At 42.4% G+C, this 21,271-nt stretch overlaps 1 protein-coding gene and 1 long non-coding RNA gene across 6 annotated transcripts in view; one reads left to right on the top strand and one right to left on the bottom strand.

Moving 5' to 3' along the window:
• Nucleotides 1–6,826, bottom strand: part of LOC110523961 (E3 ubiquitin-protein ligase UHRF1) — a 49,084-nt gene extending 42,258 nt beyond the window's left edge. Inside the window, exons 1-2 of one of the 3 annotated variants that reach the window (XM_036977693.1) lie at nt 6,493–6,629; nt 4,412–5,489 (exon numbers count right to left, since the gene is read on the bottom strand). In XM_036977693.1, coding sequence (XP_036833588.1) covers nt 4,412–4,441 — 30 coding nt within the window. In that variant the 5' untranslated portion in view covers nt 4,442–5,489; nt 6,493–6,629. Of the gene's footprint in view, nt 1–2,854; nt 3,637–4,411; nt 5,490–6,492 lie in introns of those variants that run through there. The other 2 variants (XM_036977691.1, XM_036977692.1) reach the window with 2 other exon arrangements.
• Nucleotides 6,827–13,070: 6,244 nt separating this feature from the next.
• On the top strand, nt 13,071–16,599 carry LOC110522868. Of its 3 annotated transcripts, XR_005051581.1 has the most exons (7): nt 14,397–14,484; nt 14,809–14,852; nt 14,950–14,999; nt 15,122–15,166; nt 15,247–15,323; nt 15,425–15,471; nt 15,682–16,599. It is a non-coding gene; the product is annotated as an uncharacterized LOC110522868 (long non-coding RNA). The 3 variants fall into 3 exon arrangements; XR_002473382.2 differs by lacking the exons at nt 14,397–14,484; nt 15,122–15,166 and adding an exon at nt 13,071–13,157; XR_002473381.2 differs by lacking the exon at nt 15,122–15,166.
• Nucleotides 16,600–21,271: the final 4,672 nt, after the last annotated feature.

Raw genomic sequence — 21,271 nt, 5'->3', positions numbered from 1 at the left:
CCAAATGAAACCATTATCCTTAAGGTCTATGTGTTGGACTTCAAGCTTTATTTGAAAAGTTTAATTTCATGAATTTTGACAATTTACAGAGTAGGTGGCCAAGGCTTTTCAGTCAATCATATTTCATGGCTTTTAGAAAGGGCTCACAAAGCTTGTTTTTCCACTCACAGCTGTTCCCAGTATTAGTTACGAAGATGATATGTTAATGAAGCAATACTACGTTTTGTTTGCGTATTCTACAGTCCTGTAAAATGTAGGAGGTTGACTGGGAAAAAAAGGGGGGGGGGGGGGTCATAAAACATGAACCTTATCTTGAAACTTTTAGGAAACTAAAGGTTTTGTATGGTCTAGAATTGGTTCTGCTCTTTTCATTGTCAGTATCCTCTTTCAGCGTTTATGATATCCGTACCATCCATAACAGTTGTGGATGTGATGGATATTGATGTATCATATCTTGGCTTCAGAAGCTTGTGCATTCACCACGTGTGATTGCTCTGGGACGTACGTATTCTTCTGAATTTTACTGAATCAATTGTTGACATCTAGAAAACGGATTCTAGATTCTCTTGGAAAATATATGCCAAAATGCATTTCTCATACAAGCGATTCCTCTCACAAATCCGGACCCCCAAAAAAAGACCGTGATTTTGGAGATTTTCACAACATGTAATCCATAGCATGGTCCTTTGGAAGGATTGTTGACACACACACACACATACATACATACATATATATATATATATATATATATACACACACACATATACACATACACATACATACATATATATCAAAAAGCATAATTGAGAAACAATAAATCAAAGTTGGCATTAGTATTACATTTTGGCACATTTTTAAATACTTTGTTGAACATAAAATACTCTACGGGCATATCAAAGTTCCACAGTGGGATGTAAATGTCATCGTCAATAACAACATTAGGAATGTGCAATGAAACCTCAGTCATCGGCAAGACTAAGGAGGAAAAGAAACACTAATGGAAAAATATTTTGAAAGCATGGTCAAAAGATCGACCACGTGGTGGCAGTGGCACAACCACTGTGTGTGTGTGTGTGTGTGTGTGTGTTTGTCTGCGTTAGTGCACGCATGTACATTTAGGCGCGTGTGTGTTCATGCGCATGTTATTATTTGGTTGTTAGATCACCAGTACCACCTCTCCTCAGTCAAACTAATTTCTTTGTTTATCCGAGGTGACGTCTGACAAGTCAGCCAGACTGTCTTTAAAAAGCTCATTGCTAAATCATTACAAGCACGTCATTCAGACATTGACACACACAAACTAAAAATAAAAAAAACAGCAGGAGATGTGCTTTGCTTACGCACTGGCAAGGTCACAACATATTCTGAATACGTAATAATTAAAACAGCTACTTTTGTATTTGAACAAGGTAATTGCTGGACGGATCCTGTTCATTACGATACAGAATAGAAACCTAATCTACTCCAGGTGGAGGGGAGGGCAACACTACATCACCAGGCCGAACCTGGAAAAGTCTATTCGATACTATCCCGGCTGACAGGTATGCTTTGGCATCTTGCCCATCAATGATTTAACGCAACAGAGAAAAGTACTCTGTATACGCAATTAAAATGACAGAACATTTCTATTATAACCATTGAACTTTTGTGGTGGTTATCATCTCTGCCTTCCAATTAAGTGAATTGGACCACCTGAGATTTCTAATCAGAATTTGGAAAGGTGTTTCTGAGTAAGTGCCAAGCCTTTCAAAAAGAATCGGTACGCGACCTGTGCTTCCGAAATGCACTTGGTGCATTCGTGTGTACGTACGTGTGGCGTTTGTGTGTATTTTTGTAAGCGAGTCAGGGCTGGTGTATGTGTGACTATTCATTTCACTAACACAACAAAGGTGCAAAACCAAATCAGTCAGTGGGGCTGGTGGTCAGATACTAGTCTGCAGTCAGAGCCTGGCAGGGAGAAGGGAACTCTGGGATAGGGCAGGAAACACCCAACACACACTGCTCAACCAGACAGTGAGCTCCACTCCCTACCCCTCCCCCCACCACCCAAACCACCCCTCGCCTCCCGCCCGCTAGACCGCCAATAGGAAAAAAATAGGTCACGTTTCTAATCAAGAGCGAACACCCCCCAAGCAGCCCAAAACACTGACATGGAACTCGCTGTCTAGCCTATACCCAACTCTATTGCTTTATTTATTCATCGATACAGAACACACACATTTTTTTTTAGACCTTAAAACAGATTCCTTTCTTCATTTCTAGTAATTATATGGATAGAAAGAAGTTGGCTGAAATAGACTCGGCTTGCTCTCCTCTTCCCCTAAACCTTGTTTCTTTCTAGCCGTCGTGTTCGTAAAGCAGGACCCTGCGTTTTTTGACAAGCCGGTCTGGTAGAGTGAAAAAGAAAGCACTTCCATTTTCCTCGCTTTACCAAGAACAACTGACACTCAGTTCCTGTAGCTAGCTGATATTCAAATTAAGTAAAACGCAGGCTTCACTGAAAGTAAAACATCACCACTGAAGGAACCGTAAACAAAATAACTAGACTGAGCTGACACGGTGATAACTAGCCTAAATCCAAATCCACATGCAGGGATACGAACATAAAATGGCTAAACTGGGACTAGATATTTTTCCAATCAGATCAACTCTGAAAAAGATCTGATATGAAAAGTTGTGATGTAATTGGTCAAAAGACCAATTACGTCAAAAGACCAATTAGTGGGGAAAAAAATATCAGAATTGGGCTCTCTGTGTAAATGTAGCCTTTGTGGCATTGATCTACCTCAAGTACCACTGCTTAACTTGGCAATCAGTCATGTACTGTTAACTCTGCAGACTCTGGTATGTTCACCTGACTTCTAGAAAATCCCTGTTTCTTTCCATTGGAGGTGCGGACATCCCACCGGATGTGATGCAGCCCAGAAGCATGGTGGATCCCTGTTGCAGAGGGCATGTGGCAAGCGTTTGGTGAGAGCAAATAGCTACTAAAAAGGTTGTAAGATGAACGGTTGAAGAAAATGGGACACCCTGCTTCCTGGGCCCTTTTTTTGTTTATTTAATTCGTTACGTTTTAATCTTGCATGTTTTTTTAAAAGTAACTTCTTTGATACAACTGAAAATAACTAAATCAACAATATGTGAATGGAGAATGGGTTGAGTCTTGAGTTCAGTTATAGAAAAAACCATGCCTTTAAATAAAAAAATTGAAAACTGGTCCTTTGTTGTCTGCCTCTACTTCACGCTGCCTGCGCAGCACGGATCCAAAATAAAAATCGGTCACTTTTCCACCACGTGAAACACACAGTCCCTTTCTTAACTCAGAAAGGACACCAACTTCCATTAGCGTAACTGGATTCAAGTGCCCTCAGCCGTGTCAGACAACAGGCTCCAAACCTTCAAGCCCAACCCTAAACTGGAGAGCGGGGCATCTGTACACATGGCTGACTGCAGCACACACACACACACACTATCTTAGTCCCACATAAGCAAAGACCCAAGAACGCAACCAACCAGCTCTCTTACAGAGCCATATTGCCTCTCATATACAGAGCCATATTGCCTCTCATATACAGAGCCATATTGCCTCTCATATACAGAGCCATATTGCCTCTCATATACAGAGCAATAACAAGACGATTGAACGAATGCCCTGGTTTTCCCCAACTAAGAAAAAAAGTGTCAATGCTTATCAGCCCGTAGTGTAATGTTGAAAATGTGTGCGTATTAAAAACAGTTCTTAATCTGTCTTTTTTTCACATTTAGGAGCATTTCTAAACATGCCATCAGTGCAAGTGGCTTTCTTTGAAACAAATTTTCTGTGAAATATTAACCCTGAGAGACGCTCACTCGCCAATAGAGGCAGCACAATTCAAAAACTAGCCAATCACAAGTCTCAGAGTAGATGTTTAGCGGACGAGGGTCTGCTTAGTAGAGTGTTCTGTTTTTGTGTGTGACAAGACGGTATGCTCAGGATCTAAAAGAGAAAGGCAGGGACTGTGCTCTTGGAAAGGGAGAATCTGTGACCGACTATAGGCAGGTAGAGATCCGTTCACAGACTTAATTAAGAGACTGTTACAAGACCTCTGTGGCTCTCTAACATTGACAGTCATTCAAACGCAAGAGCATAGTACACGTGCTTTGAACTAGGGCTAGGACGACGCCATTTTGAAATTGAATGAGTCTCCTCTGGCTCCTGGCAACAGTCTTAATAGTGTGACGGTAGTCGGTACTGCGCGTGGTTCATTCTTCACATTACTTCACACGTGTAAATCCCCCACCCACCCTGCCTGCTATCCTGAGGCAGAGGAAATACAAAGATTACTACAGTACATACAACAGTACATTACTCTACACTACTACAGTACTACACAATAGCAGCACTGAAAACCGAAGGTCTTGTATAACAAACCTTAAAAACAGAATCCAGTGTGTATCTCATAAACGAGGCCTAAAATCAAATGATAGTCGGAAAACAACACTCAGTATGGAAAAGAGAGAAGAGAAAAGCATATTGTTTCCTTAGAAACAGCCAGCCATGCATACCATACATCACAAGGTGATGAAAACGTAGGTAGGCTGCCAACTGAAGCAAATCGAACGCAGGTCTTTTGTTTAAATTCACATTAAAATGGAATACGCTTAGTTGCTTGATCCCCACAAAAAAAATAAAAAATGAAAAAAAGCTTGCCGTGGCTCCGTCCCATGTTTCCTCTCAAAAGAGAGCACATGGGAATTCCTCATTCAAAAATTCAAAATGGCTGACACATCATGCTGTACTGCACATTATACAGCAATGAACAACATCCCCGAAATTGGAATCCCTCCCAAAGCATGGATGTGTAAACACAAAACCACTTAAATCCTAATGTAGTGTCAGATATCCAGCAAAACAAGAGCAAGCCATTTATTTTCAATAGCAGTCATGATTCTCCTTTAGTTTTTTATTTTATTTACAGGGCCTAGGATTTAAGAATGGCTAAAGTGCCTTCAGAGGAATCCATTTATATGGTAAGTTAAATAACTGGATTAAAAAAAGGATGGTGTGAAGCATATTAAATTATGATAATAGAAAAAGCAGTATTTTCTTTATGAGGTGCATGTTGAGTCATTATTCCAGATGTAATATTCCCCACACACTGTCTGTCCCAAATGGCACCATATTCCCTACATATTGCCTATGGGCCCTGGTCAAAAGTAGTGCTTTTTGGAAAAGGTTGCTATTTGGGACATACACAGAGGCACAGTGGTCAGACAATTAACCCCCACACACACCCACAAAGGATTGAATGACCGTCACAGGGGCACGGCAGCATTTCCATCTCCAACCCAATCACCATTGTCTTTCTTAACGGATGGCATTTTGAGTCATTATACTTGGCTCAAACACTGGATAGAAAGGATACAAGGTGGGTGTATGCATATTAGATAACACTCTGGTCGCCAGTCCTCTGGTCGCCAGTCCTTACTACTAGACTGGAAACAGGGCCCTAAAAAAAAAAAGTACAGAGCATTCTAGCATATTACCTTCACAAACACCGAAATGATGACAAGGCATTATACGAAGTCGCAGAAAAGACAATGTTGTAATGACTGATCAATGTCATATTGTAAAATATGTAATGTTGCTGATCAATGTCAAATCTCACTTGGAGAGATTTAAAAAATAAAAAAAATCTCACATTCAATGACAATTGTCTCTGAATCTACTAGTTCAGCTTCTAGAATCCCCAGGAGTGTTAGCATTGTTCAACACGGTCCAGCAGAATTCGTATCTATCAACCATGTTTTGCATGTAACCTACATGCAGAATATGGGGAAACAAAGTCACCGAGCAAAGAGCACTTCCACAGTAGCCGCTACCTAACCACTATTCACGATGTAGTGACGTTGAGTTTGTGTCAAACCACCAGGGCGCGGGTGTAAACACTGCACTTCACGTCAAGGCACGTGGAGCAACGCATCCTGAACTAAACAAATGAATAATACAAATCACATGAACATCAAAAGGCCATGACGACAGTCATCAAGAGACCACATATTTTGGAAAACGTAGAATCCTGTTCGCAATGCATCTAGATGATCTCGAACTGGTCATGGGGGTCTGAATAAGGTTGTAATAACGGAATGCCTTCCTGACATGTGGATAACACTGGAAAATCTGAAAAAAAGATCACGAAGAATATGCCTTTTCTCAGCTGTCTAGCTCAACTGTTGGCTACTACATTGATACATTGTTGTATGCATCTTGGAAAACAGGCCTATTGAAAACTGCAACATTGTAGACACAGAATGCATGGGGACAATGACAGCATATGAATATGGCACCACAGTCCGTCCTCTCAGCTCTTGCGCAAGAACTGTTGGCGAATTCCCTTCAAAACAGGAAGCTCCAGTGCTATGTACAACGTTAACAGCCTAGCACCTAATCCTGCACCGTAAACACACAACAAACGACTGTTAGGATGACCATATGTGACAGATAGCATCTACCTGTTTGCCCCGATAGAATAACCGTTGTTGTTGGGGGTTTACATTGAAGATATCCTTGATTTTCAGTCTCAGATACTCAATTTTGGTCAGCCTGGAAAGATCCTCAATGGTTCGTGTCTCCTTTCCGTCTATGGTCCGAATCTGAATCCACATCGTTCCACCGCCCGATAGCCAACCAAAAAATGTTACAGAAATCTGATCGCAACAAATACGGGGCCTTTGGGGGAAGGGGGATACAAGTGAAAATGTTCAGCGCTCCATTGCCTTTTTCTCTGCAGGGGAGAATGATTTTTGCAGGATGTGTCTCTCACATGGGTCACCGCGCCAAGCAAATCTCGCGAAATAAAATTATGTACAATTTGCAGTTAAAGGCGCAGGACCCTTTTTTTGTGGGCAGTACAATGAATAAACGAATACAAGGGATGAAAGAAAGTATCTCACCGTTTCCAGAATGTGCAATGTAAGCAGTGGACATTCTACAAATCTATATAAAATGTAGAACTTCAATGTCAAATTAAAGCCTTTACTGACTTGCATTGTAAAGAGCTAGCCATTGCTCTAATGCTTAATAAATAGACGAAAGTTTTTTTTTTTAATCTAAGAATATTTCTTTCAAAACAGATGGGATTAAAAAAGGGAAAAAGTGCAGGCCATACTGAACATGGACAAGCATTGATGGCATGTATAGCTTCTTTATACCACTTGCTATCCCAAAACTGTTCAAAACTTCTATGAACGGTTTATATATACACTGCTCAAAAAAATAAAGGGAACACTAAAATAACACATCCTAGATCTGAATGAATGAAATATTCTTATTAAATACTTTTTTTCTTTACATAGTTGAATTTGCTGACTACAAAATCACAAAAATGATCGATGGAAATCAAATTTATCAACCCATGGAGGTCTGGATTTGGAGTCACACTCAAAATTAAAGTGGAAAACCACACTACAGGCTGATCCAACTTTGATGTAATGTCCTTTAAACAAGTCAAAATGAGGCTCAGTAGTGTGTGTGGCCTCCACGTGCCTGTATGACCTCCCTACAAGGCCTGGGCATGCTCCTGATGAGGTGGCGGATGGTCTCCTGAGGGATCTCCTCCCAGACCTGGACTAAAGCATCCGCCAACTCCTGGACAGTCTGTGGATGGACAGTTGGTGGATGGAGCGAGACATGATGTCCCAGATGTGCTCAATTGGATTCAGGTCTGGGGAACGGGCGGGCCAGTCCATAGCATCAATGCCTTCCTCTTGCAGGAACTGCTGACGCACTCCAGCCACATGAGGTCTAGCATTGTCTTGCATTAGGAGGAACCCAGGGCCAACCGCACCAGCATATGGTCTCACAAGGGGTCTGAGGATCTCATCTCGGTACCTAATGGCAGTCAGGCTACCTCTGGCGAGCACATGGAGGGCTGTGCGGCCCCCCAAAGAAATGCCACCCCACACCATGACTGACCTGATCTGTGAAGAGCACAGGGCACCAGTGGCGAATTTGCTAATCTTGGTGTTCTCTGGCAAATGCCAAACGTCCTGCACGGTGTTGGGCTGTAAGCACAACCCCCCCCTCCCCCCCTGTGGATGTCGGGCCCTCATACCACCCTCTGTCTGTTTCTGACTGTTTGAGCAGACACATGCACATTTGTGGCCTGCTGGAGGTCATTTTGCAGGGCTCTGGCAGTGCTCCTCCTGCTCCTCCTTGCACAAAGGAGGAGGTAGCGGTCCTGCTTCTGGGTTGTTGCCCTCTTATGGCCTCCTCCACGTCTCCTGATGTACTGGCCTGTCTCCTGGTAGAGCCTCCATGCTCTGGACACTACGCTGACAGACACAGCAAACCTTCTTGCCACAGCTCGCATTGATGTGCCATCCTGGATGAGCTGCACTACCTGAGCCACTTGTGTGGGTTGTAGACTCCGTCTCATGCTACCACTAGAGTGAAAGCACCGCCAGCATTCAAAAGTGACCAAAACATCAGCCAGGAAGCATAGGAACTGAGAAGTGGTCTGTGGTCACCACCTGCAGAACCACTCCTTTATTGGGGGTGTCTTGCTAATTGCCTATAATTTCCACCTGTTGTCTATTCCATTTGCACAACAGCATGTGAAATGTATTGTCAATCAGTGTTGCTTCCTAAGTGGACAGTTTGATTTCACAGAAGTGTGATTGACTTGGAGTTACATTGTGTTGTTTAAGTGTTCCCTTTATTTTTTTGAGCAGTGTATTTATGGAGGGTCTTCTTCTTGTGAATTTCTGTCAGACTAGACGCTGTGTTGTGTGTTGCTGCCTTCCGCAGGTAGGTGTGCGGATTTCATATTTTGGTTAAAAAAGTTAATGGGAAGGGCAAATGTTTTAAATTGCACCACCATGTAACCCTGCAACTTACCTAGACACTATCCACAAAACCCATCACCCCATCCCTCTGCTTTGGAACCCCATCTCCCAAAACTCCCTGTAGATCTTCTGCACTGAAATCTCTCACCAAAATACTTTGCTGCTGCAACTACCACACCTCACTTCTGTACTTTCAACTCCATCAGTGCAGTACAGTTGATCACTATAGCTATAAAACGCAAGAAATCCAACCTTACTAAAAACTCATCCTCTCTGAATCTCTCTCTTCAGGCCTACTCACTGGGGGGCTCCCAGTCAAATCCCTCATCCTTGGGCTATCATCTACTCTCCTTGCTGCCTCAGCATATGAAACTGTCTTCCCCACTCTAACAATCTCAACTTCTCTCTCTCTCGTACAGAGCATTTCAGATCCCAGGCTGTTTTCTCAACCCCAACTTCACACTCCCTCTGACTATGCCCTCATGCACATTTTCCACATCGTGGGATCTCCCTTCGACATTCTGCTGGCACATGTCTGAATCCTTGGCACCTAAAGCAGCATAGTGGGTTTGGAACAAATGCCCTCACCGAATAGCTAATACATCCTAGCCTGACCTTATCTGGTAGAAACTCCATAATCGAAGCTCAACAAGCCAGACAGGGTATCCTCCGTCTCACCATTTCTACAGAGTCTGCATCTCACCAAACGGCGGGCGTCACAAACACCAGGAATATTCTTTCTCTTCTTATCCACCGCTACACTAAACTCCAATCCGTTCATCACTCCGGAGAGCAAAGCACGACACAGGTCAAGCAAGATACGCGTGAAGCGGAGTGCCCGCTGCCTCAAAAAATCTAAACAATTCCACTTCTCGAAACTTTGACAGACGTAACAGTTCCCAGTTTGTCCTTTACCCAGCTTGAAACAACATATGGGTTGGCCAAAAAGGATGGATCCCCTTTCTCAAAAAACCTCACTCCTACAGGTCCCAAATAATCTCTGGTAGGATTCTCAGGGCAAACTTTGAAAATCTCTACCTCAGATAGGCCTTCATCCTGGTCAGGCTTCATTTCAGAGGAATCATTGAAGTCGACTGACCAATGGGATCCAACATTCTCAATATGCTGAAGTGATCAAGTAGATTTCAAAGTCATTTTGCTTGGCTTGTATTCAGGGTATGAAGGTTTGTACTTAGCGACATGGTTTCACTTTCACTTCATTGCACTTCTCTCTCCTGCTGCTTTACTGTCTCCTCCAAAGAGAATGATGTTCCTATGGGAGTGTCAATCATTGGCATCAAGTGTGTGCAATTAGTAGCCTGGCTGACGTGACCCACGTGATTCACAGAGCAGGGAGAGCTGTGACTCATTGAAGTCAGGAGGACTTCTGGTGCATTCAAGACAACTGGGAACAATTTTTCCCAGTCAGTGCTCACAGAATTCACAGTGGTCTTGAACAAACTGAAATCGGAAGTCAGAGATTTCCGAGTTCCCAGCTGTTTTGAACGCGGCATTAGCATTCCCCTGCGCAGACGTCGCATGCATCAACCAATAGTTGCATGCCACATCATCAACCGCGTCATTAACTGACAGATTGTTATAACATATGTGGTTAGCTGATACTTAAAATACCTATCCAGGCATTGTAAGATTTGGCATGCATCAGCAACGCCTGGGCAGATGAACGCATCCGTAGTCTGTCCACAAGAGACTAGCCCGCAATGATAGGAAAAAAGGTTCTTAAAAGAACCAAAAAGGGTTCCATCGCTTGCTTCATTCAGTTGAAGTCGGAAGTGTACATACACCTTAGCCAAATACATTTAAACTCAGTTTTTCACAATTCCTGAAATTTAATCCTAGTAAAAAAATCCATGTTTTAGGTCAGTTAAGATCACCACTTTATTTTAGGAATGTGAAATGTGTCACGTTCTGAACTTAGTTATTTTGTTATGTCTTTGTTTTAGTATGGTCAGGGCGTGAGTTGGGTGGGTTGTCTATGTTAGTTTTTCTATGATTTGGTATTTCTGTGTTTGGCCTGGTATGGTTCTCAATCAGAGGCAGCTGTCAATCGTTGTCCCTGATTGAGAACCATACTTAGGTAGCCTGGTTTCACTTTTGAGTTGTGGGTGCTTATTTCCTGTTTAGTGTTTTTTTTTTTTGTCTTTCACCTTACGGAACTGTTTGTTTTGTTTGTTATTTATTGTTTTGTTCAGTATTTCTTATTAAAACAAGATGAACACTTACCACCCTGCACCTTGGTCCTCCTCTCTGTCTCCCAATGACGAATGTTACAAAATGTCAGAATAATAGAGAGAATGACTTATTTCAGCTTTTATTTCTTTCATCACATTCCCAGTGGGTCAGAAGTTAACATACACTCAATTAGTATTTGATAGCATTGCCTTTAAATGGTTTAACCTGGGTCATACGTTTTGGGTAGCATTCCACAAGCTTCCCACAATAAGTTGGGTGAATTTTGGCCCATTCCTCCTGACAAAGCTGGTGTAACTGAGTCAGTTTTGTAGGCCTCCTTGCTTGCACACGCCTGTTCAGTTCTGCCCAAAAATGTTCTATAGGATTGAGGTCAGGGCTTTGTGATGGCCACTCCAATACCTTGACTTTGTTGTCCTTAGGCCATTTTGCCACAACTTTGGAAGTATGCTTGGGGTCATTGTCCATTTGGAAGACCCATTTGCGACCAAGCTTTAACTTCCTGACTGATGTCTCGAGATGTTGCTTCAATATATCCACATAATTGTCCTACCTCATGATGATATATTTTTTGTGAAGTGCACCAGTCCCTCCTGCAGCAAAGCACCCCCACAACATGATGCTGCCACCCCCTTGCTTCACGGTTGGGATGGTGGTCTTCGGCTTGCAAGCCTCTCCCTTTTTCCTCCAAACATAACGGTCACTATGGCCAAACAGTTCTATTTTTGTTTCATCAGACCAGAGGACATTTCTCCAAAAAGTACGGTCTTTGTCCCCATGTGCAGTTGCAAACCGTAGTCTGGCTTTTTTTGGGTGGTTTTGGAGCAGTGGCTTCTTCCTTGCTGAGCTGCCTTTCAGGTTATGTCGATATCGGACCCGTTTTACTGTGGATATAAATACCTTTGTACCTGTTTCCTCCAGCATCTTCACAAGGTCCTTTGCTGTTGTTCTGGGATTGATTTGCACTTTTCGCACCAGAGTATATTCATCTCTAGGAAACAGAACATGTCTCCTTCCTGAGCGGTATGACGGCCGCGTGGTCCCATGGTGTTTATACTTGCGTACTATTGCTTGTACATATGAACGTGGTAACTTCAGGCATTTGGAAATTGCTCCCAAGGATGAACCAGATTTGTGGAGGTCTACAATTTGTTTCGGAGGTCTTGGCAGATGTCTTTTGATTTTCCCATGATGTCAAGCAAAGAGGCACTGAGTTTGAAGGTAGGCCTTGAAATACATTCACAAGTACACCTCCAATTGACTCAAATGATGTCAATTAGACTATCAGAAGCTTCTAAAGCCATGACATCATTTTCTGAATTCGGAATTGTGATACAGTGAAACTTGAGATTGGCGTTGAAATCATGTGAAGGTTCAAGCGTTTCAAGGGTTCACACGTTTATTTGATTGAGAACACGATTTTTCTGAACCAAACTAATGTAACGCCCATCTCGGGCCTGGTACAAATCCTCTGAGAATTCTTGTTGCCAGATAATTTCATATTAATTTCTCTACCATAAGTCGCCTCCAACATCGTTTTGGAGAATTTGGCAGTACGTCCAACCGGCCTCACAAACTCAGGCCACGTGTATGGCGTTGTGCTGGAGAGCAGTTTGGAACAGAGTCCCCTATGGTCCCCCATGGTGGTTATGGTATGGGCAAGCATAAGCTACGGACAACGAACACAAATGCAATTTATCGATATAGTGACAAGATCCTGAGGCCCATTATTGTGACATACAGTACATTCATGTTTCAGCATGATAATCAATGGCCCCATCTCTACACAATTTCTGGAAGCTGAAAATGTTCCAGATCTTCCATAGTCTGCATGCTCACCAGACATTTCACCCATTAAGCCTGTTTGATATGCTCTGGATCGACATGTAAGATAACGTGTTCCAGTTTACGCCAATATACATCCAATATACATCCAAAAAGTATGTGGGTGGAGTCAAACGGCGGGGCCGAGCTCAACGTGGGCGGAGTCAAACCCGTTTAACCCAAACCCTTCTCCTTCAAGATCACCCAAGTTGAGGTAAACGTAGAAGGTATCAACGTCCACGAAATCTAATCTTAATCGAACCTAACCTACATGGATACAAATATAAACCATGGCAGTAAGTGAGACTTTCATTATGCATAATGTACTTTGTAATATTCATGTTATACCAGTGCAGTGGTACATTTTTATATGACCAACTACTGCACCGATGCTAGCATAGCGTTAATTAGCCTTCATTTGCATATGAGCTCGCTAATTGGTCACAAAGAGGCAATCTTATTTGGACAAATTTGCCTACTTGAGCTGTAAGCCTAGGTTTACAGAACGTTCTGTCGTTCTGCCCCTGAACAGGCAGTTAACCCACTGTTCCTAGGCCGTCATTGAAAATAAGAATTTGTTCTTAACTGACTTGCCTAGTTAAATAAAGGTAAAATAAAAAATTCCCTTAGTTACACAGCAAGTCTACACAGCCTACACATAGTATCTACAATGAAATCACCTGGTCCCAACATACATGGCAAGTCAAGAAAAGTCATTGTAACTTTTTCAGTTAAATAAGAAACTTCAAGACACATTCACATTGCTTTGAAACAGTGTCCAAGGAAAGCTTTTTGGCATGTGAGTGCATTGATGAGCGAAATGGTGTGTTTGCAGTCAAAAATGTTCTGGTCCAGCAACACCCATACATGTTGTGAAAAATACTTGGGCTAGTTCAGTTCCAAATGTGTTAAACTGTTATGCATGCTGGAGTATTAAAAGCTGTTGAATTGTACTTTTCCTTTACTTTCACATACACTGTGTTTACAGAAACATTGCTCGGATCTTGTCCCCTGGACCTTGGAGGACTTTTGGTGTGGATGATGTTCAGATGATATATTCCTTTAAATTATTCCACTGAAATGTACCATTTGATTGTCATTCCTTTATTGAAAATTGTACCTTGTTCACACCACAGGGCCTACCAATGTAATGAACACAAGGGGAGACAGCGAGCTGGTTTCAAGCACAGGGCGCAGCAGAGTTTTTTTTTGCAAAGGACCACAGGAGGAGGCAGGTAGCTGGGTCCAGGGGCAGGCAGTAGGTCATACACAGGGGGTCCAAAAGGTCAACAGTACAGGCAGTGAAAAGGCTAGTACCTTAGTCTGGGATATCAGGCAATAGGTAGATAGCCTATGGGATTTCCTGTTATCATACACACAACCAGCTCTCTGAAAGACGTGTCACAAAACAAACAACACCTCACAGTGATGGGGTGAAAAGAACTGAACTAAATAGTGTGTGATAATGACATACAGGTGTGTGAACAGGTGATTAGAATTTAGGTGATTGGGATCTGAAGAATGAACTGCGTGCAGGGGCTCTACGTGTTTGAGGGTGTGAGTTGGAAGCAGACGTTACAACCAAAGCAAGGTTTCTCAAACAACTGTGTGTTTGTTGTGATGGTAAGATGCTGGCTATTCAGTATATTATATTAGTCCTATTTTCTGTTATAACATTAGAAAAGTTATTATTTATGTTCTTGCAGCATACAAAGCACACTACTGCTACTGCTCATATGCTTTCTTGTTTATTATTCTTGACACTTTTTGGGACATATTTGCTACAGTTTTTAGACTAAATACACAATTCATACATCAAACCCCTGCAGAGCTGGATACTGATGTGACATGCTGCGACATCTTGGGGGAATATTATTATTTACTATGATCATTATTGTTGTTATCATAACTATCATACTTAACAACCTACTATTTCTTAACTTACAGTATGCTCTGTACATTGCAATGGAGCACAGTGTGATTTCACTGAGGTATGTAAACATTATGAAATTCTCATTACTAGTGGATATGTTTTTTGGGGATCCCTATCCGATTATGTGATTTTCTTTTTCAAATAAAAACATGCAGCAAATTAGGCGATGGTGGTGCCCAGTTCTCCTGCAGAACTTTCCCATGCCGTAAGTCTTGAACATTATAAAAACCTTTCATTTGCATTCTTAAAATCACTTGTTTCACTGTAGCCAGACTCACCTGAATATATTTTCATATTGAATGTACTGTATGTCATTTACTCACAAAGGTCTGAAGAAGAGAGGTTGAAAGAACGGAAACCAAAACACTACAGGTAGGAGGTGTCATATGATGAGTGGTATAGTCTTAAACCAATGTTTAAAGACTTAAATCCCCCTCTCCAATATATTTCAGGATGATGTAGAAGATGTCCCCCGTCCCCTCCAAGAAGTCACATCATGTCACATTAGCATCCAGCTCTGCAGGATCAGGTACTGTATAGGCTATTAGCTAAAGTAAGGTGCATTCTTGTACACGCATACCTAGAGGTTCCCTTACATATCTTGATGAGCACAATATGTTTTCTTTCTAGATGATATTGAAAGCAAAATGCACGGAGAACTGGGAGCTGTGAACTGGGTATGTAGTCTACTGTATGTAATGCTGAAGGCATGATGCATGGCAAGATATAATAGTTGTGATGATTTGAGTAGTTCTAGATATCACTGAAAACCCTTTTAATAATAGTGGCTTTTGTTTGCAAGGTGGTATTGTGAAAGTGGGGTATGATTTGACTTGATGACCCAATGAGGCACTACTCTTAATATTTATTCTTTCTTTTTCTTCAAGGAAGCAGATGTTCTTCTAAGGGACACCCTAGAGGCAGCAAAGTGGCGCGAACTCCAAACACTTAAAGGCACTGTTTCCCTCCCTAGTATAATTGGGATGGACGGGGAAGACCGCATTACAACCCTTAAAGAACTACGGTTGTATGATGGCCTGGACGAAGAAGAAAATATTATCCCCAAGGAACCCTTCATGTTACAGAGAGATGATGAGATGTTCTATGTGGAGGCAGTTGACAACAAGAAAATGACTGTCTTTGCCTCTTGAGGAACAGGGTTGAAGCCATTTTTGAGGACTGGTCAAACCTTGTTTTTGTCTGCTGTGTTAATTGTTTCAATTGTGTTATTTTGTTTAGTAAAGATGACGTAGAGTCTCTGATCTCTTTACTGGAGTTGGTCTAACTTAATGTACAAAGCACATTTAGCTTGTCAGTATGTCTACATGGTATAGTCTGTCTCCATTCTCATGAGGAAAGTAAATAGCATTATAAATCAGGATAGGTAGCAAGTGTGTGTGTGTGTATATATACTCAAATAATATAATCACAAAGTTATAACATTTACCAACACCATTTTAACATGACATACATAACAAGTATGTTGTTCACTGCATCAATATCAGTAGCTTGTCTCAAATATAGCATGGAGCAAAAAGTGTTACAACACATCTGCTGGTACCACTTTATATAATATTTCTTACAATCTTCAAAAATGAAATGCATTTGTGTGCCTTCAACGTGTGCCTTGCGCAAACGTGTGTGCTTTGTATTCAGTGTCTGACTGTCAAACCTCCAGATGGACACATTTTGGTTGGCCTCGAATTGCACACTGCAGTCAGGGGCTCTTGACAGGCTCTGAGATTAAATACGGACAATGATGTCGAGCTCCTATTGCACAGCACTAGCCTACTGTAGCCTACCCTGAGGTGCCGTTTGGGGGGAGAAATTAGGCTGATTCTAAGGGCCTGTGACTGACAGGGGCCCTAAAAAATGATTAGAACATTAGGTGCATTTTTTTTCAATATTAAATTATTAACCTATCATCATTAGTAAAATATTTTATTTACAGTGGACTAATAAAACTAAAGGTTTCTTTGTCCCCCCCCCACCGCTATTTACATGAAATGGTCGGTCTGGTCCTGCCCCCAAACCAGGCGCGAACAGTGCTTGCTAGCAGTGAATTGTGAGTGAGGAGTGCCGTTGGAGCAGCATGTCTCAGTTTCCTATAGAAAAATCTGGCTTCCAGAAAAAAAAGGAGAGAGAAAAGAAAGGGCGACAGTATGTCACCCAATTTTTCACAAAGAAAGGTGGGTGTAGTCCGTGAGTGGTGAAAATTAACCTGTTAGCTTAGTCCATGGTGAAATAGGCTACTTTTGCTCCCCTAACATTAGTTACTTAATATCTTCACAGGAAATTCTGAGTGTTTACATTTCGCTCCTCTTTCAGCCGACATTTAATCAATGAAGGCAAACTTTTAGCAAGTTATTTATACTAAATCAGTTGTCCCTGCCTGGTGCCAGGCCCAACAGATGCAGCTTCCGGCTCAGCAGCCCTGTCTCCCCATCCCCGTACCCCTGAACCAGCCCTGTCTCCCCATCCCCATACCCCTGAACCAGCCCTGTCTCCACATCCCCATACCCCTGAACCAGCCCTGTCTCCCCATCCCCATACCCCTGAACCAGCCCTACTCCCAACTGAAGAAGGAGGTGAGCAGCATTGTGTGAATGACATGTCAGTTGACATAATTGCAGGTACTGCAATGCATTGGGGACAGGAATGTGATTCTCCAGTCAGGAAAAATCTCACTTGACACAGATGTAGCCAATATCAGAGCCTTAAAGGAAGAGATGCAGGCTCTTAGAGATGAATGGGAGTCTGGCCTGTCTGAGGCAACACTGATTACTGCGCAAATGGATGTTGCACCTCAATTTAGCAAGGAACCCAGACGCCAGGACAGTGCAGCAATGGTGTTTCCGGAACACAGTGTTTTTTTTACAGCTATGAACAACATAAGTGACTTGGACACTAGGTTCCACACCACTGCAAAAACTTTTAGAATAATTTTCTGCTGTTCTGAAAGTTGGGCAGATTTGTGAGGATAAAGTCCCTTCTGTGTGCCAACCACTGATCACGATGTATTCCAGAGGTCTTACACCTGAGTTTCATAATGAAGTAAGACATCTGAACACTGTATATGCTGCCACTTTCCCCCCTAACTTGTCCCCTCTTGGTCTCCTGAATGCACTTTATAAGATGCAGCTGCAAAGCATTTTTGTAGAAGTGTGCATTGCTTTACGTATATTTTTGCACACTGCCTGTGACTGTTGCTGGTCCACTATGTCCCAGAACAGGCTTTGCAGTCTTGCCACGCTGTCCATTGAAAGTCAGTTTGCTAGAAAGCTGGACTTCAAAGACTTGATCAGTGACTTTGCTAGCAAGAAGGCTCGGCGCTGGGCTCTTGGTGAGTAAGGCTGAGCAAGGGCCAGTGATAACTGTTAAATGGCATGGCTATGGATATTGGATCACTACACACATGATGCCCACACGCTGAGAACAAGACTGAGAACAGACTGAGAACAAGATATGTCTCAAAGTAATGGCTGGATTTCCATACAATTTGTTGTGCACAATCAAGACCCCAAGTGGAAGAAACCTATTGATTTGGTGACCTCTTGACCTTTCCTCTAGCGTCACCATCAGGCATTTTCATTTCCACTTTGTTTTCCATTTCCACTTTCACAGCTGCTTATTTTCCAGTTGGTATGTATACTTAGTTCAGAAATCTGCTGCTGATTTTATTATTTTGTTTGTTACATAATTCTATAGATGATTATGTCATTTTATTTTCATTGAGGTTAATGTATATTTAAGTTATATTTATTTTAAGTTGTTCATTAATGTTAAGAGAATTTTCCATTCAAGAATTTGACCATTAAAATTATATTTAGACTGTAAACGATGGCCTTTAGCACATTTCTTATAGAGGGTATCAGTCTTGCATCAAATAGTGAATTCCACTGTATGCAGAAAGTTGCATGCATGTCTGCACAGTGTTATATTTTCACAGCTCACCGACAGTAAATATTGGACTACAAGAGAGTTGCAAGCCTGCACAGGTAGAGTTATTTAAAGCTTTGAATGAGTTGATTGGGTTCTGGAGGTGTGTGGTTACAGCATTTGCGCAGGGTTGTGGTGGCCTGTGGTGGTAGGGCCCAATGTGATATCTGGTAGGGCCCAAAACCCTGGCAGCGCCGGCGAGCCTACCCACTGTCAAATATTTTACATACTACAAATACCTAGGTGTCTGGCTAGACTGTAAACTCTCCTTCCAGACTCATATTAAACATCTCCAATCCAAAATTAAATCTAGAATCGGCTTCCTATTTCGCAACAAAGCCTCCTTCACTCACGCCGCCAAACATACCCTCATAAAACTGACTATCCTACCGATCCTCGACTTCGGCGATGTCATTTACAAAATAACTTCCAATACTCTACTCAGCAAATTGGATGCAGTCTATCACAGTGCCATCCGTTTTGTTACCAAAGCCCCTTATAACACCCACCACTGTGACCTATATGCTCTAGTCGGCCCTCGCTACATATTCGTCGCCAGACCCACTGGCTCCAGGTCATCTATAAGTTGATGCTAGGTAAAGCTCCGCCTTATCTCAGCTCACTGGTCATGATAACAACACCCACCCGTAGCACTCGCTCTAGCAGGTATATTTCACTGGCCATCCCCAAAGCCAACCCGTCATTTGGCCGCCTTTCCTTCCAGTTATCTGCTGCCAATGACTGGAACGAATTGCAAAAATCGCTGAAGCTGGAGACTTATACTTCCTTCACTAACTTTAAACATCAGCTATCTGAGCAGCTAACCGATCGCTGCAGCTGTACATAGACCATCTGTAAATAGCCCACCCAATCTACCTACCTCATCCCCATATTGTTTTTATTTACTTTTCTGCTCTTTTGCACACCAGTATTTCTACTTGCACATCATCATCTGCTCATCTATCACTCCAGTGATAATTTGCTAAATTGTAACTACTTCGCTGCTATCGCCTATTTATTGCCTTACCTCCTCACGCCATTTGAACACACTGTATATAGACTTTCTTTTTTTTCTATTGTGTTATTGACTGTATGCTTGTTTATTCCATGTGTAACTCTGTGTTGTTGTTTGTGTCGCACTGCTTTGCTTTATCTTGGCCAGGTTGCAGTTGTAAATGAGAAGTTGTTCTCAACCTGCTTACCTGGTTAAATAAAGGTGAAATAAATAAATGTAAAAAAAATAAGCTACCACAGTGTTGGCAGAATGTTTTCATATTTTTTCAGTAATTTCTGCTGCATATCTGGCAAAGGACTGTGTCCATTTCTGGCAAATGGTTGTGGACCTGTCAGCAGAATTTTTTTAATTGAACAATATTGCACTGACTTTTCCCCCAGCCTAAATATGATGGACTGCCTGAGAATTCTGAAACATTGTCTAGGGCAGGCTACAAAAAAATGCAATTAGCCTACAGTACTTACAGTAGCTTACTTCAACGTAAAAGATCACCTGTCGGTTCACCAGTTAAATTAGACTGCTGTACTTTCGACTCTGTCAGTCACAACATTCTTATTGGCAGACTCGACAGCCTTGGTTTCTCAAATGATTGCCTCGCCTGGTTTACCAACTACTTCTCTGATAGAGTTCAGTGTGTCAAATCGGAAGGCCTGTTTCTGGACCTCTGACAGTCTCTATGGGTGTGCCACAGGGTTCAATTCTCGGGCCGACTCTCTTTTCTGTATACATCAATGATGTTGCTCTTGCTGCTGGTGATTCTCTGATCCACCTCTATGCAGATGACACCATTCTGTATACTTCTGGCCCCTCCTTGGACACTGTGTTAACTAACCTCCAGACGAGCTTCAATGCCATACAACTCTCCTTCCGTGGCCTCCAACTGCTCTTAAACGCAAGTAAAACTAAATGAATGCTTTTCAATCGATCGCTGCCCGCACCTGCTCGCCCGTCCAGCATCACTACTCTGGACGGCTCTGACTTAGAATACGTAGACAACTACAAATACCTGGGTGTCTGGTTAGACTGTAAACTCTCCTTCCAGACTCACATTAAGCATCTCCAATCCAAAATGAAATCTAGAATCGGCTTCCTATATCGCAACAAAGCATCCTTCACTCATGCTGCCAAACATACCCTCGTAAAACTGACCATCCTACCGATCCTCGACTTCGGTGATGTCATCTATAAAATAGCCTCCAACACTCTACTCAACAAACTGGATGCAGTCTATCACAGTGCCATCCGTTTTGTCACCAAAGCCCCATACACTACCCACCATTGCAACCTGTACGCTCTCGTTGGTTGGCCATCGCTTCATACTCGTCGCCAAACCCACTGGCTACAGGTTATCTACAAGTCTCTGCTAGGTAAAGCCCTGCCTTATCTCAGCTCACTGGTCACCATAGCAGCACCCACTCGTAGCACGCGCTCCAGCAGGTATTTCTCACTGGTCACCCCCAAAGCCAATTCCTCCTTTGGTCGTCTTTCCTTCCAGTTCTCTGCTGCCCATGACTGGAACGAAT

The sequence above is a fragment of the Oncorhynchus mykiss genome, chromosome 5 (assembly GCF_013265735.2).
Source record: "Oncorhynchus mykiss isolate Arlee chromosome 5, USDA_OmykA_1.1, whole genome shotgun sequence".
NCBI lineage: Eukaryota > Metazoa > Chordata > Actinopteri > Salmoniformes > Salmonidae > Oncorhynchus > Oncorhynchus mykiss.
This window is presented reverse-complemented; position numbering and strand designations above follow the sequence as displayed.